Source organism: Suncus etruscus, chromosome 12, assembly GCF_024139225.1.
Source record: "Suncus etruscus isolate mSunEtr1 chromosome 12, mSunEtr1.pri.cur, whole genome shotgun sequence".
Taxonomy (NCBI): Eukaryota; Metazoa; Chordata; class Mammalia; order Eulipotyphla; family Soricidae; genus Suncus; species Suncus etruscus.
The window spans coordinates 5,059,975-5,077,452 of record NC_064859.1 but is presented as its reverse complement, the minus strand read 5'-3'; the positions used below and the strand labels follow the sequence as shown (position 1 = coordinate 5,077,452).

The 17,478-nt window shown below is 38.9% G+C and overlaps 1 protein-coding gene across 1 annotated transcript in view; it reads right to left on the bottom strand.

Moving 5' to 3' along the window:
• MOXD1 (monooxygenase DBH like 1) overlaps positions 1 to 17,478 on the bottom strand; it is a 193,123-nt gene that overhangs the window by 137,021 nt on the left and 38,624 nt on the right. The window contains exon 2 of the mRNA XM_049785015.1: positions 12,087 to 12,260. Coding sequence (XP_049640972.1) covers positions 12,087 to 12,260 — 174 coding nt within the window. The remainder of the gene's footprint in view (positions 1 to 12,086; positions 12,261 to 17,478) is intronic.

The following is a 17,478-nucleotide window of genomic DNA, read 5'->3' as shown; positions in this document are numbered from 1 at the left end:
CGCAACTTGAACTAGCTAGTCCTGCCTACAGTTAGAGGGGGAGATAAGGGAGGCATCAAGACCAAACAGGTGCAAGACTACTAAGTAGTGGGTTGGATACAGAGGGGACCACATATTCTAGCCACCCTGGGGGTGAGGGAAGAGAAAATGGGAAATAGGACAAAAACGGAGGTGTAGGGAGGTCAATTTGGTGATGGGAATCCCCCTTGATTTTATGTAAATATGTACCTAAAATGTTATTGTCAACAATATGTAAGACACTATGATCAAAATAAAAATTATATTAAAAAAAAAGATTTAGTATCCTTGTCTGACATCCTGCAGGCCCTTGTGCTCACAGGAGGAGAGAAGAAGCCCTGAGCTGGGGAGAGTCCGGCAACACCAGGGGATTTGCCCCCTCACTGCACACCCAAAGCTCTGGAGCCATCAACAAAATCTAGAGAGAATTGTGACTGTTCTCTGCTTGGGAGCCCCTAACTCTACCTGGAGCTGGGGAAAATGTCAGGGGAGGAAGGAGAATGGATTTTTAGTAGTTATCTTCACACTTGAGAAAAACTTCCATCCTAGATTATCTAGCCCCCGTGCTCCTAAAAATACCTCTCCTTTTCTGGGTAAGCATTGGGCTCTGTAGCCTCTCTCAGGCAGACTGATCTCAGATCCCCAGATCTCACCAGACACTTGCTCTGTCTCTGCCTCTGACTCCATCCTAAGGTGACAGCACAACAAAACTCTTCATGAAACAGAATTCATATGTATGGAGGAGGCTGAGTCTACTTAGGGACATTTCTTCCATGGTGGAGTGAGGAGGAATGTGGGGGAGGGAGGAATGTGGGCTTCTATGCTGTAGACAACTGTCTGAAGGGAAATAGGAATTATGTGGAGAACAGAATAATTAGCTGAGATTATTGCTTTTTATGACAAACTTAATTAAAATGAAGGAACCTCAAAAAAAAAAAAAGATTTAGAGCAGACTTGTCACAAAAATCTTCATGTCCGGAAAAGAGTGGTGAGATATAGTGACAAAATTCAACGAAATGAATGCTTTGCCTAGAATATTGCACCCAGACAGAGCTACTTTCATGTTCGAAGGAAGTATACATAGCTTAAATGATGAACAACAGCTCAAAAAGTTTACAGTCTCAAAACGAGCCTTAAAAGAAAAACTGAAAGGTCTACTTTTTTTTAATCTTTCAATAGCTATTTTTTTATTTTTTAATATAATTTTTATTTTGAACATAGTGGCTTACATATTGTTGACAATAATATTTTAGGTACATATTTACATAAAATAAGGGGGGATTCCATCACTGATTTGTCCTCCCTATACCTCCATTTTTGTCCTATCTCCCAAATCCTCCTCCCTCACCCCCAGGGCTGCTAGAAAATGTGGTCCTCTCTGTACCTAGTTTACTACTTAGTAGTCTTGCACCTGTTTGGTCTTGGTGCCTCCCTTATTTCCCCCTCTAACTGGGAGGCAGGACTAGATAGTTCAAATTATGTGGTTTTGTTTGAAGAAGAGAAAAAGTAATAAACTGGGGTAAAAGTCTAATACGCCAAAAATAGGCGGAATCCTTCTAGAGGCTCTCATTATCAGTTTGAGAGATGAAGGAGAAAAATAAGATGAAACACCCCAATAATACAAAAAGAAGTGTCAAATAACCAGTGAGCACTCCAACAATAACAACGATAAGCACCACAAAAAAAGCCATGATCTTTAGATAAAAAACATGGTAGGGCACATAAAGAAAGAAAAGAAAAGAAGAAAAAAAACATAAATATAAATGAGGACAAAAACTTTAATAACCACACCAAAACAAGGAAATCGACAAGAAGTAGATAGGTAAATAAAAATAAAAAAATAATAAAAATGAGTATATAAAAAATAATATATAAAAAATGTTTTGTGCTTTTTGCCTTTTTTTTCCCCTCCTGCACTGGCACAGTAATTATTGGGGTCATTCAAAAAGGAATTCACTTGACTAAGAGATATGGGGTTTCTCCACCCTTGGAGTATATTGTCATGGGATTAACTATAGACTCTGTTCAGGATCATTTATTCTCCTGGTGGTGATTTCGTGGTGTTTTGAAGACTTCTGCTTCTTCCTGGGTGATAAAATCAGAGCTCTGTATTTAGAGATCTCAGTATCTGCACAGGTCCAGGAGTGGGATTTATAATGAAGTCTTTCTTTGTCATTCTAGAAGTTCTGTTCCCTCAGTGCCATTTTAATTCATCTTCTGTGGTTGGTGGTCTTGGTCTTTTCACTGATCCTAGGATGGCACCTAGGATAGCATCTTTCATTGTGTTTCCAGAAGCCCCATTCCATTGCAATTGTCTCAGCCAGACCTTTGGAACTGGGGATCATGGTTGTTGTGCAGGTCGTAATTCAAACCCTAGACTAGGGCTTTTTTTATTGGTCCCAAGATATATATAGTCCAATCATGGTTTTAGCAGCCAGTCAAATGTAAATCACGATCCTGGCTTTTGGACCGAACAAAGGGTGACAAGTCTTCTGATTTTGTCTTATCGTTAGCTGGTGAGGTAGAATAATCTGCTCTTAGGTCAAGTTGTTCCCATTTTCCTCGTTGTCAGGATATCATATTAGAGCTGGCACTTCTTGGTGGCCCAGCAGTATTAAGGATGTCCCAGATAGGATTTGTTTCCCGTAGCTTTGTCGTTTCTATGTCTGGGATCCAGGGTTCAAAGCTGGACAGATGGTGTCTAATCACCTGGGATCTAAGTTGAGTCCGCATGACATATTTTTAGGGTGGGAGATATCCCTGTATTGTAAACAAGTATGAGTTCTTATCCCTAGTAGATAAGAGCTTGTTATTATATGTAGGATTTCCCCTTTTATTAGTGTGCCTTTGGAGGGAGAAATTGTGCTACATTATATTGTCAGTGCATTTGGGAGTGGACATAGAAGAAAACAGAAACAGGTCACACACCCAAAAAAAGATAAAAATAGAAATAAAAATATATGTGCTCACCTATGTATATGTAGAACAAACATTTTTTAAAAAATGAATTAACAAATTAATTAAAGGAACAAAGTGATGCAAAAGACTACTTTACTTTTGGGGTAAAGCAGGTGTAATATAGGTCTTATACTTATGTTGGAAGTTTAGGTTTCCACATTGACTTTTGGGATTTTCTTGTGCTGTGTGGGTTCCCAGGCACCTTTCTATCACAGCCCCTGACCTTCTGGAGATTGGTAAAAGATTGCGGCAGGGAGGTCTTAGAAGAGCTCTTGCATTGGGGATACTTTTAGAGCTAAGTCCGATTTCAAGTAACAGTCCACGTTAGGGGGAGTTGGTAGGGAGGGCTGTGCAGCATGAGTCTGCAGGGGAGTTGGTTGCCTTTTCTTGCAGGGGACAAGGTGTGGGTTTGACTAGGTGTCCCTTCGCTTGGGTGCTGGGTACTGGTTCGTTGGGGTAGGAGGTCAGTCTTGATGCCTAGTGGATTAAGAACTGAGGGTGAAGAGTTTTAATATGGTGGGAGGTCTGGATGGGATTGAGGGGTGAAGTGATAATTGGATTTCCAAAGGAGGAAAGGGGAAAATATATGGAAGGGGTAGGAAGGAAGAAAAGAGAAAATACATTAGAAAGAAAGGGAGAAGAGGAAAGAAAAAAGGAAAAGAGAAGAAAATTAAAGAAAAAAGAAGGTAGTGAGAAGAGAGGAGAAAATAGCAAGGGAATGCTAGTTTGCTTGAATGTGTTCGATGAGTAGGGCCTGTAGTATAAGTCTGTAGTCACAGTTGCGGCTTCAGTGGTCTGACTGGTCACGTGCTTCAAATCCTAAAAGAAGGCATAACCTATAGATAAAGTGTACGTTAAAGAGTTTTCTTGAGGGCCCGGAGAGATAGCACAGCGGCATTTGCCTTGCAAGCAGCTGATCCAGGACCAAAGGTGGTTGGTTCGAATCCCTGTGTCCCATATGGTCCCCCGTGCCTGCCAGGAGCTATTTCTGAGCAGACAGCCAGGAGTAACCCCTGAGCACCGCAGGGTGTGACCAAAAACCAAAAAAAAAAAAAAAAAAAAAAGAGTTTTCTTGGGACATTCTTGTAGTGCAAGCTGGATATGGTATCTCGTGTGACTGAGCCCCAAGATGCCATCTTAGTTTGTCCACCCTTTATATCCAAGAATGCCTGTGGATAGAAAAGCTCAGAGGATATTTATATATAGTAAGATTAAGGCATTAAAACATAGTGTGATGAGATATTTCCATTGGAGTCAGTAATTTCCCATGGTATTCTTTACCTGTGATCCTGTATAAGTTCCCTAAGGGATTATTATGGGCCTTTGTAGAAGAAGACTGATTACATACCTGTTCTCTCAATGCTGCTATTTCTGCTGTTGCTGGTTTCTTTGTGGTATAATGTGTAGTCAAGAGTTTGTGTTGCTCCTTTTTTATATATTTTGGACATTGCTCCTAAGTATATGTTGACTATCACAGTGTTTGGAGTTTCTACCCTGTTAAATCCTGTTATTTGATTGCTGAGTATTAGTTGTCTATAAGGTATATGTTCTAGGTGCTTCAGAATAGTGCTATCATTCTGTGTTTATCTTTTGTCTTCTGACTTACTTCATTTAACATAATATGTTCTAGGTCCATCCACATTGCTGCAAAGTCTGTGATTGTATCATTTCTGACTGCCATGTAGTATTCCATTGTGTATAGATACCACATCTTAATGATCCATTCATCTGTTGTTGGACATCGAGGTTGGTTCCAGGACTTGGCTATTATACTGAGTGCTGCGATAAATAGTGGGGTGGACATATACTTTGGAATGAATGTCCTTTCAACTTGGGGATAGATACCTAGGAGAGCAATTGTTGGGTCAAATGGCAGCTCAATTTTGAGTTCTTTGAGCACTCTCCAGACTGTTCTCCATAGGTGTTGGACTAGGGGGCATTCCCACCAGCAGTTGATGAGAGTGCCTTTCATACCGCATCCCTGCCAACACAGATTGTTCCAATTATTTTTTATGTGAGCCATCCTCACTGGTATAAGGTGGTACCTCATTGTTGTTTTGATTTGGATCTCCCTGATGATGAGTGAAGGTGGGCTGTTTTCATGTGTTTGTTGGCCATCCTTCTGTCTTCTTCAGAGAAGTCTCTATTCATTTCATCTCCCCGTTTTTTATGGTTTTATTTGGTTTTGGGTGGCTTAGCTTTCTGATTTGTTGAGTGAAAAGATTTTTTCCCATTCTGTTAACTGTCTTTTTGTGTTAAGTAGGATTTCTTTTGCCATGCAGAAGCTTTTTAGTTTGGTGTTGTCCCATTTGTTTGTGTTTGATACTAAAGTTCTTGCTATTGGTGCTCCATCCTCAAAGACCTTTTTGATATATAGGTCTTCGAGTGTTCTGCTTATTTTATTCTCAATAAACTTTATACATTCGGGTTTGATTTCAAGGTCTTTGGTCCATTTTGAGTTGACTTTTGTATAAGGAGTGAGGTATGGGTCAATTTTCACTTTTGTACATGGGGTTTTCCAGTTGTACCAACACCATTTGTTGAATAGACACTCTTTGTTCCATTTAAAGTTCTTGCCTCTTTTATCAAATATTAGTTGCTGTATATCTGGGGGTTTATGTCTGGGAATTCTGTTCTGACCCACTGGTCTGAGGTCCTGTCTCTGTTCCAATACCATGCTGTTTTGATCACTATGGCTTTATAGTATAGTTTCAAGTTAGGTAAGGAGATGCCATCCAGCTTCTTGTTTTTCAGTATGTGTTTGGCTATCCTGGGTCTTTTGTGGTTTCATATGAATTTTGTGATTGTTTGTTCTAATTCTTTAAAGAATGATGTCTGAATTTGGATAGGAATTACATTAAATCTATACAGTACTTTGGGTAGGATAGTCATTTTGACTATGTTAATTCTACCTATCCATGAGCATGGGATGTTCTTCCATTTTTTACATACTCTTTCGATTTCTTTCTGGAGTGTTTTAAAGTTTCCCTGGTATAGGTCTTTCACTTCCCTTGTAAGGTTGATTCCTAGGTACCTGATATTTTTTGATACTACTTTAAATGGAATTGTATTTTTAATCTCTCTCCTCAACTTCGTTGTTTGTATATAGAAACGCTACTATCTTTTGTGTATTGACTTTGTATCCAACCACTTTGCTGTATTGGTTAATTGTTTCTAGGAGTTTTACAGTGGACTCTTTAGGGTTTTCAATGTATATCATATCATCTGCAAATAGAGATAGTTTGAGTTCTCTTTCCCAATTTGGATTCCTTTGATTCCCTTCTCTTTTTGGATTGCTATTGTTAGGACTTCTAAGGTTATATTTAATAAGAGTGGAGAGAGTGGACAGCCTTGCCTAGTTTCTAACCTTAGTGGAAGTGCTTCTAGTTTCTCGCCATTAAGTATAATGTTGGCTATGTAGGCTTTTCATAGATAGCTGTAACTATCTTGAGGAAGGATCCTTCTAACCATATATTGCTGAGTGTCTTTAACATGAAAGGGTGTTGGATTTTGTCAAATGCCTTCTCTGCATCGATTGATATGATCATGTGGTTTTTGTCTTTCTTGTTGTTGATGTGATGTACAATGTTGATTGATTTGTGCATGTTGAACCAACCTTGCATTCTGGTATAAAACCCACTTGGCATGATGTATGATCGTTTTGATGAAGTGCTGGATTCGGTTTGCTAAGATTTTGGTGAGTATCTTTGCATCTATGTTCATTAGTGAGATTGGTCTATAGTTTTCTTTCTTGTTGGTGTCTTTGCCATATTTGGGGATGAGTGTGATATTAGCCTCATAAAAGGAGTTGGGGAAGATTCCTGTTTTTTCAATGGTATGGAAGAGCCTATGAAAAAGTGGTAGTAATTCTTCTCAGAATGTTTGATAGAATTCACCTGTAAATCCATCTGGGCCTGGAATTTTGTTCTTAGGGAGTTTCTTAATTACATCTTCAATTTCCTCTGAGGTGATTGGTCTGTTTAGGCATTCTAGTTCTTCCTTTTCCAATCTCGGAAGATGGTATTTTTCCAAGAATCTGTCGGTTTCTAGTGGGTTTTCTAGCCTAGCTGAGTATAGTTGTTCATAATATGATCTCATGATATGTTGTATTTTGGGTGTTCTGTTGTAATTTCTCCCCTTTCATTTGTGATCCTACTAATTTGGGTGTTTTCCCTCTTTATTTGGTGAGTTTTGCCACTGGTTTGTCTATCTTGTTTATTTTTTTTGAAAAACCAACTCCTGGTCTCATTGATTTTTTGTATTGTTTCCTGATTTCTATGTTGTTTATTTCTGCTCTGTTTTTTTTTATTATTTTTTGCCTTCTGGTTGTGGTTGGATTTCTCTGCTGTTGTTGTTCCAATTCCTTGGGGTGATCCTTTAAACTGTTGATTTTGTCATTTTCCTGTTTCTTGATATAGGCCTGTATTGCTATGAGTTTCCCCCTAATTACTGCTTTTGCTGTGTCCCAAAAATTTTGACAAGTTGTCTCTTCATTATCATTTATCTCAAGGAATCTTTTTATTCATTCCTTGAGTTGCTTTTGATCCAGCTGTTGTTGAGCAGCATGTTGTTTAATCTCCAGGTGTTAGTTTTTCTCCATTGCTTCTTCTTGAAGTCAATATTGACCTCTGTTGCATAGTGATCTGATAGGGTGCTTCTAATGATCCTTACATTTGTGGTCTTATATAGGTTGGCTTTGATCCTAAGACATGGTCTATTCTGGAGAAGGTTCCATATGGGCTTGAGAAGAATGTGTATTCTGCTTTCTGGGGATGGAGGGCCCTATATAAGTCTATTAGCCCTAGACCTTCTAATTTTCATTTAGAGCTCTTATTTCTTTGCTATTTTTCTGTTTGGTGGATCGGTCCAGTGGTGATAGTGGAGTATTGAGGTCCCCTACTATTATCACGTTTCTCTTCATGTGTTTCTCCAGGTTTGTGAGCAGTTGCCTCACATATTTTGCTGGCTCTACATTATGTGCATAGATATTGACCAGGGTTAGTACTTCTTGATCTAATTTTCCCCTGATCAGTAAATAGTGACCCTCTTTGTCTCTGATCACTTTCTGAGGTTGAATGCAATTTGGTCTGATATAAGAATGGCTGCCCCTGCTTCTTTTTGTTTTCTATTGTCCTGAATAATTACTTTCCATCCTTTTATTCTAATCCTGTGTTTATCCTGTAGTTGTAAGTGTGTTTCTTGCAGACAGCAGAAGTCGGTTTATTTTTCCTAATCCAGTTCTCTACTATGTGTCTTTTAACATTTAGGGAGATTATTGACAGAGATGACTGTTGTGCAGTTGTGTTGTATAGGGTGGTTTTTGTTACAATCGGGGGTTTGGATTGTGTATTTTATCTCTGAATATGTCGGTTTTTTTTTCTCTTCATCTTTTTCTTTTTTTTTCTTTTTAAATTTTTTTATTTTGAATTATGAGAACAAAAGATGCAAAGAGGACAAGGTAAAGTTACAGTGGAAGGACAATCAGCCATAACATAATTCTCAGAAGAAGTCCCCTTGCTGATATCTTAACTTTGAACTTTCAGCCAAAGAACGTTAAGATAAATAAAACAGAATCCATGTACAATTACTTTGTCCCTCAAGTCCCCAGATTGTAGCACATTATAATATTTCTTAACAGCACACAAGGCAATCTAAAGCCATAAAACTTACGTAACTCCTTAAACATTAGAGGCATAGTATTTTTTACATTTCCATGTACATGCATATTAGCTTAAGTTAACCTCAAATTTTAAGTGGGTGCATTTAACCTCAAATTTTAAGTGGGTGCATTTTAAGGATTAGAGTCAAAGGAGCACAGTAAAAACGGTGCTAAAGTGGCAATTGTTGTTTGCATAGGCCCACCAAAATATGAGAGGCATGGAAAGGAATAACCTTGGCCTAAATACAAAGAGATCCTACCCCTGAAGTTTCCTGGCATAAGACCAACTCTAGGCTTCAGGCAAGTTATCGTCCGATCCAAGACATTGTCTGTAGTGCCAACACACTTTTCACACAGTCTCTGTTGTTGGTATCATGTTTTGTATTAAAGATTCTGGAATCTGCATATCCTAAATTGAAGTCATGATGTGGAGTGTCTTCTCGTTTCACCTCACCATGAAAGGGCAATGCAGGAAGCCCTGTCCTGTAAGCAGGTCGTTGTTAAGTCTTCTCATTGTTAAGGGAAATCTCTTTTCAGCAGGACAATGTCTGAGCAGTGGTAGGGTCTTCCGTGGTAGAGGATTGCTTCCAGGTGATGTTATAGACAAATCTCACAATTAAGGGGCAATACAGCAAGCCCTGTCCAGTAAGCAGGTCATTGTTTTGGTTAAGTCTTCTTAGTGTTAAGGGAAGTCTTTTTTGAGTAGATCGATGTCAGAGCAGCTGTAGGGTCTTCCTTGATAGAGGAATGCCTCCAGGTGATGTTATATACAACCTTGGATGTTTTGTAGATGTCTTCTGTAGATCAGGGGTGAATGGAGAATGCCCATTCTTCTGAGGCCTGTACCAGGTCTTTATGTCAATGTTCAGGGTGTAAGGTCTCATTGCACTACAAGATTTGTGTGTTCCCATCTCTATTAGATAAAAACTTATTGGTATGTATAGTATTTTCCCATTTTAGTGTGCCTAAGCAAACAAGAAATAAAGCCACGTGGTGCTATCAGATATATGGGAGTGTAGGAACATTTCCAACAATACCCATGACTTGGTTCAAACATAAGCATTAAACTGAGGGATTCTTTCACACCAAATTTCATATTGAGCAGTTCACAAAGAGAAGATAAAAAAACATGGGGGGGGGATCGTCACTGTATAAGAAAATATTCAGCAAAAGTTATAGCTGTCAAAGAAAACACCCATAAAATGTTGAAGAGACATAAATGTCCTTTAATGCCTTTTAAAATAGTTGGGTGGGTGTTAACTCCAGGGCACCACTTTGATCTGTGACTTAGGACTCTACAGTACTTAAGTTAGAAAGGTTAAATGAGGAGTAATGATGATAGGAGTTAAGGAAGTTAAAGAGAAATATGATCTTATGAAGGGGTATGAAAAAGGGCAGAGTACAAAATGGACATTCTGCATACATAAAACATAATTCAATGATAGTGAGTATTATTAATGTTTCTTGTGTGTGCAGGGTGATAGTCCCTGTGCGATTTTGAAAATATAGACTGGACAGATATTACCAGTGACTTCAAGAAGCTGGGAGGCCAGAAGTTTAGGGCCCCACCAGACCTTCCCTAAGGAGCTGAATAGATAATGGGGAAAAGCCTAGGGTACCTTCAAGCTCCACCACCCAACTCACCGGCTTGCCCAGGCATGTGGCCCGGGGAAGCCCTGAAGATCTGGAGCAAGGTGATAGAGGGGTGCTGGGGTTATCCAAGTCCCGCACCCCCTCTAGGCCTGGTCAAGCAGGCCTCCGGCATGGCGGGAGCCTGCCAAACCCCCTTCTCCTAGACTCCCTGAATATGTCGTTTAGGATCGGCTTTGTTTGCACAAATAGTTCAAGTTCTTTTTTGTTTGAGAATGTTTTTAGTCTGCCCTCCTTAGTTTTGCTGGGTATTGGACCCTTGGTTAGAAATTTCTTTCATTCAGTCATTTCAATATGTCATTCTACTGTCTTCTTGCTTGAATTATTTCAAATGGGAGATCTGGTTTGATTCTTATGTCCCTTCCTTTGTACTTGAGGTTTTTTTCTCCCTTATTGCTTTAAGGAGTTCATCTTTCTCTTTGTTTTTTGACATTTGGATTACTATATGTCTTGGTGTTGGTTTATTAGGATCTATTTTATTAGGGACTCTCTTCACTTCCTGAATTTGCACTGAATTTTTTTTCCAGATGGTGGGAAAGTTCTCTTCTATTATTTCCCTGACTACTTGTTCTTCCCCTTTCCCTATTTTCTCCCCTTCTGGAATACCCACAATTCTTAGATTGTTTCTTTTGTCCTTGTTCATTAGATACTGGACTTTTCCTTCCAGTGCTTTGCCTTTTATTTCTTTGTTGGTTTCTTGGTCATTTTTTGTTTGCAGTTTTCCTTTGAGTTCCTCAATGTGCTCCAACTCTGTGTTTCTGCTCGTAAGGCTTGTTACTTTGTCTTTTAGTTCCTTTAATTCTTTTTGTATAGAATCTCTCATGTTCTTTAACATTTCTTCTTTAATTTGGCTGATTTGTTCATCCATAGATTTCTTATACTCGGTAGCTTGGGTTTCTTTCATTTCTTTTATCAATTCTTGCATTTTCTTCTTCATGGCTGCTTTTAGGTTTCCCTCCCTTGGACCTGTGCATTTTGTTGAACTTAGAAACTTGCTACGTTTGTCTCCATATCTCCAGATGTTAGGGTTCTCCTTGATTTACCCATATTTCTTTGCATTTATTGGTGTGCTTTGGAGTGCTGTGTCTTCTAAATTCAGCCTGCTTTGGTCCCCTGTGGCATGGGGATGGGTCCCCTCCCTGAGTGTGGTTCTAGAGGGGGTTGTTGGGTGAGCTCACTGAGGTTTGGCTCCTCCTGTGCTCTTTATGTGGCCTGATCCGTTGCTTTTCCCTTTTGTTGTCAGCTAGTGCAGGTTCTCTCCTGGGCACAATGGTGAAGGGCGCTGTTGAGCCTAGCTCCTCGCCCCCTCTCCCCTATATGGAATTCAGCTCTCCTTCAGTGGGTCTGGTCAATTTCCTTCTTTTTATTCCTGCCAGCCGGTACAGTTCTGCTCCTGGCCACAATGGTTAAGAGTGCTATTGAGCCTAGCTCTCTATCCTCCCTCCCATCTCTGGAAGTTAATGGAGCTCCGCCCCCTCTGAGCTTCCGCAGAAGAAATTCCCATTGTCAAACCCACCTAGTAACTGCCCTCCGCCCTTGGGGAGTCTCAGGTCCACTTGGGGCTCAGGGGGGTAGGCTGCTCTAGGTTAGTCAAAGGTCCAGGTGGCAGGCCCAATCTCACCCAGTCTATTGGTCCTAACCTGTCCCAGTGGCGCAGAGTGGGACAGGTGCAGAGTTCTCCTCACCAGGTCTGCACTCAGCTCAGGCTTGTGTCCCTGGGAGGGGCATGCTGTGTGGCAGTGAGAAGCCTGTCTCAGGCTCCCACATGGAGAGTATGGAGGTGCCAGCGAAAGGCACTCACCCATGTGCTCTCCGCTCGGGCTTGGGGTCCCTAGGGGGGGCTCGGGTGCGGTGGCGAGAAGCCTGTCTCAGGCTCCCACATAGAGAGTGTGGAGGTGCCGGAGAAAAGCACCCATGTGCTCTCCTCTCAGGCTTGGGGTCCCTAGAAGGGGCGCGGGGTGCAGTGGTGAGAAGCCTGTGGTGGCGAGAAGCCTGTGAAATGTCTACTTTAAGACAATAGACAAACCAATCTTCTACAAAAAGATAACACTAAATCCCATGACAATTATCTCTCTCAACATCAATAAACTAAATGAACCAGTTAAAAAAACATAGAGTGGCAAAATGGGTAAAAAGCTGAATCCAACATTCTGTTGCCTACAAGAAATACATCTGTGGGACTGGAGCAGTGGCGCAGTGGTAAGTGGTTTGCCTTTTACATGGCTGACCTAGGACAGACTGTGGTTTGATCACCTAGAGTTACATATGGTCCCTTGAGCCAGAAGTGATTTTTGAGTGCATAGCAGGGAGTAACCCCTTAATGTCACCAGGTGTGGCCCCTCCAAAAAAGAAAAAGATAGAGAGCAAAGGAGAAAGAAAGAAAGAAAGAAAGAAAGAAAGAAAGAAAGAAAGAAAGAAAGAAAGAAAGAAAGAAAGAAAGAAAGAAAGAAAGAAAGAAAGAAAGAAAGAAAGAAAGAAAGAAGAAAGAAAGAAAGAAAGAAAGAAAGAAAGAAAGAAGAAAGAAAGAAAGAAAGAAAGAAAGAAAGAAAGAAAGAAAGAAAGAAAGAAAGAAAGAAAGAAAGAAAGAAAGAAAGAAAGAAAGAAAGAAGGGTGGGAGGGAGGGAGGGAGGGAGGGAGGAAGGAAGGAAGGAATGAAGGAAGGAGGAAGGAAGGAAGGAGGGAAAGGGGAGGGAAGGAGGGAGAAAGGGAGGGAAGAAGGAAGTCTCAATATAATACACCATATCAACAAAAGAAAAAATAAAAACCATATGATCATATCAATAGATGCAGAAAAAGCATTTAATAAGGCCAACACCCATTCAGGATAAAAACCATCAACAATGGGAATGGAAGGAACTTTTCTCAATACAGTCAAGACCATCAACCAGAAGCCAGTGGCAAATATTATTCTCAATGGGGATAAACTAAAAGCAAATATTATTCTCAATGGGGATAAACTAAAAGCCTTTCCTCTGAAATATGGTTCAAGACAAGGCTGCCCCCTCTCACCATGCCTATTCAACATAGTACTGAAAGTACTTGCCATAGCAATTTAGCAAGAAACAGGTATTAAGGGCATTCAAATAAGAAAGAAAGAAGTCAAATTCTCACTGTTTACAGATGACATGCTACTATATTTAGATAGCCCTAAAGACTCTACCAAAAAACTTAAAGAAACAATAGATTTATATAGCAAAGAGGCAGCCTACAAAAATAACACGCAAAAATCAATGGCCTTCTTATATGCAAATAATGATAGAAAAGAAATAGACTTAAAAAAAGCAGTCTGGGGCCAGAGAGATAGCACAGCTGTAGGGTGCTTGCCTTGCATGCAGCTGATTCAAGATGGATGGTGGTTTGAATCCTGGCATCCGATATGATTTCCCCTGCCTTCTAGGAGTGGTTTCTGAGTGCAGAGCCAGGAGCAACCCCTTAGCATCACTTGGTGTGGCCAAAAAAACAAAAAACAAACAAACAAAAATTTCATTCACATTAGTGTCACACAATCTCAAATACTTTGGAATCAACTTAACTAAAGATGTGAAGGACCTATACAAAAATAACCACAAAACCCTGCTTCAAGAAATAAAAGAGGACACATGAAAATGGAGACCCATATCCTGTTCATGGATTGGAGATTTAACATAATAAAATGGCAATACTCCCCCCAAAGATTACAGATATAATGCAATTCCTCTAAGAACACCCATGACAGTATTCAAAAAAGTGGATAAAATATTCCTAAAATTTATTTGGGAAAATAAACACCCATGAATAGCTAAAGCAACTTGAAGAAAAAAAAAAACGATGGGAGGCATCACTTTCCCCAACTTTAAATTGTATTACAAAGTAATAGTAATTAAAACAGCATGGTGATGTAATAAAGACAGACCCTCAGATCAGTTGAATAGACTTGAGTATTCAGAGAATGTTCACCAGACATAAAATCAATTAATCTTTGATAAAGGTACCAGAACAAGACAGTTATATGTTCATTAGGTGGAAATAAAAAATGATCAGATTTGAATACCAAATCTAAAGTCAATGACAACAGGATCAATACCCAATCTACAATAAGCTGTACAAGTGGGAAACAGTTTCTCTAGCATTAAGGGGAGTAAAGGAGGGAGATGTGGGGTGCATACTACGAACAGGGGTGGAGGGAGGACAACATTAGTGGTGGAAATTCCCCTCATTCATTGTCACTATTGCCTTAAATATTACTGCAAAAGATTTGTAATTCACTTTAACACAATAAAAATGTAAGAAAAATAAAGAAATGGAAAATGGAGCATGGAAAGCCTCTTCAACAAGTGGTATTAGCCACAATCAAAGAAAAAAAAAAACTCTGACCTCCATCTAATTCCATGCACAAAGTTCAAATCCAAATTGATTAAAGACCTTGATATTAGACCCACAAACAAAGTATCTAGAATAACATATAGGTAAGACACATTGACATTGGGACAAAAGGTATCTTCAAGGTGGAAACAACACTGTCCAAACAAGTGAAAGAAGAGATAAACAAATGGGACTATATTAATCTTAGAAGCTTCTGCACCGTAAAGGAAATAGTGACTAAAATACAAAGGCCACCCACAGAAAAAGAGAAACTACTCACCCAATATCCATCAAATAAGGGGCTAATATCTAAGATATATAAGGTACTGACAGAACTTAACAAGAAAAAAAAATCTAACCTCATAAAAAATGGGAAAAAGAAATGGACAATTTCTTAAAGAAGAAATACAAATAGCCAAAAGCACATGAAAAATACTCCACATCATTAATCATCAGAGAGATAAAAATAGAAACAGAAATGAGGTACCATCTCATGCCACAGAGGCTGGCACACATCACAAAGAATAAGAACAATCAGTGCTGGCAGGGATGTGGAAAGAAAGGAACTCTCATTCACTGTTGGTGGGAATGCCTTCTAGTCCAGTCTTTATGGATAACAATATGTAAATTACTCAAAAAACTGGAAATTGAGCTCCCATATGATCCAGCTGTACCACTCCTAAGGATATACCCTAGGAACACTAAAACACAATACAAAAATGCCTTCTGCACACCTATATTCATTGCAGCGCTATGCAATAGACAGAATCTAGAAACAACCCAGATGCCTGACTACAGATGAGTGGTACATATACACAATGGAATACTATGCAGCCATCAGGAAAAAATGAAGTAATAAAATTCTCCTATACATACATGGACATGGAAACCATTATGATAGTGAAATAAGTCAGAGGGAGATAAAGTAACACAGAATAATATCATTCATCTGTGGAATTTAAGAAAAATTTAAAACATTGTAATAATACCCAGACACAATAGAGATGAGGGCTGGAAGGTCCAGCCCATGCATGGTATGAAGCTTACTGCAAAGAGTAGTGAGTTTAGTCAGAAAATAACACTACTGTCAACTATAATGACAATGGTAGTGAGTGAGAGAAGTAGACAGACAGAGGGTGAGGGAGCAGGGTGACAGAGGGCATTTTTGTTGTTGTTTGCTTCTTTGTTTTGGGCCACACCCGGTGGCACACAGGTGTTACTTCTGGCTTTGCACTCAGAAATAATTCCTGGCAGGCTTGGGTACCATATGGGATGCCTGGGATTAAACCTGGGTCCATCAGAGATCATCCACATGCAAGGCCCCTATTTGTGACTTTTTAAATTAGTTTGATTTTCCATATCTTTTTTAATTGATTTATTCCTAAACACATTAAAAACTTTTTGTATGAGTATACTTTTAGACATGGAGATACCTCATGAACAAGATTAATTAAACATTATTGCTTGATGGAGCTAACAGTATGGAATAGATTACTTCAAGAAGTGCTTGAAGAATTATCAACTTGTAGGTGTTCAAAAACCTGACAGATATTCCCTATTTTGAGGTGGAGCATGAAAATATTTTTCTTTATTATAAAACCTTTTCTGAAATATTTTAGTATTTTAATTTAAACTTCATCAAAATAGAGACAAAATAAGGCTTCTATTTTTCTAAATAAATAAAATGTTGAAATGTTTTGTTCCATGTGGTAAGAATTATTGGAACACGGAGAGAAAACAAATCAAATAAAACTTTGAGACTCGAGTATTTATATAAGAGAGGACTACATCAAGATACTTTTTAATGGAGCCGAGACACAAAAGTTAAACCACTATAAAAAAAATTATATACTGAAAAACTAAAGAAACAGAGTTGTGTTTTCTGTGCAGGTCTAAAGGATAATGTACATGCATGTTTGATGTATATAGGATGTTATAGGATACCCTAAAGTACTGATGTTTAAAGTTCTAAAACCACTTTAGTGAGGAGCAAAATCAGGCAAGCAAGTGAATGTTTGGGTATGACATTTCAATCGCTCTATAAACACTCTATTTGCCTCTTGTTTTATATTTACTCTAAACTCCACACAAACATATTCATTCTTTAGTCCCATTGTTCCTGACATCACTTCCCAGGTCCTGTTTCCACATCACATATACACACAGAATTAAAGTTCATCTCCAATTTCATAACATAATTCATTACCACAGCTTGATATGGGTTGCATGTTATGGGACAGTTGCATTTGAGTAGTAAACAAATAGGTACATAAATCATCTATGGCCCATTTTATAAAGTCAAACACAGTTCTGGGGCTAGGGCTAGGGCCACCTGAAATGATTTGAGGCCTTGTGGTATAGACTTTATGGTTCTGAGCTGACTCTTCTGTCTTCATGTGGACATCACCAGGGCCAAACCTGGAAATTCTTAGGGCCTCTACAGCTATGCCTGCAATGCTGAATGAGAGAGGCATGTTTGCAAAGACTGACTTCAAGGACTTAATCAAGCAAAGCATGTATTCCACAAATTATGCTATCTCCTTAGTACTTTATTTAATCCAGTTTTACAAAAGTTAAATTTCGATCTTACAGCATATAATTATTAGAGATCAAAAAAGCATACAATAAAATATAATATATGCTTGAATACAGCATATACTTCTTAGGGATACAATAAAATGGAATTCTTTCTTCGAATAAACATATTTCCTAGTTATTGAGAAGTTTCTGAACATGCTCAAAATATAACATGGTATCTTCATCCCCCAATCATAACTATTTATGAAATGTAAATGTTTTATTTAAAACAAATACAGATTTTAATATTATATGTTGCTTCTTGCAGGAACAGA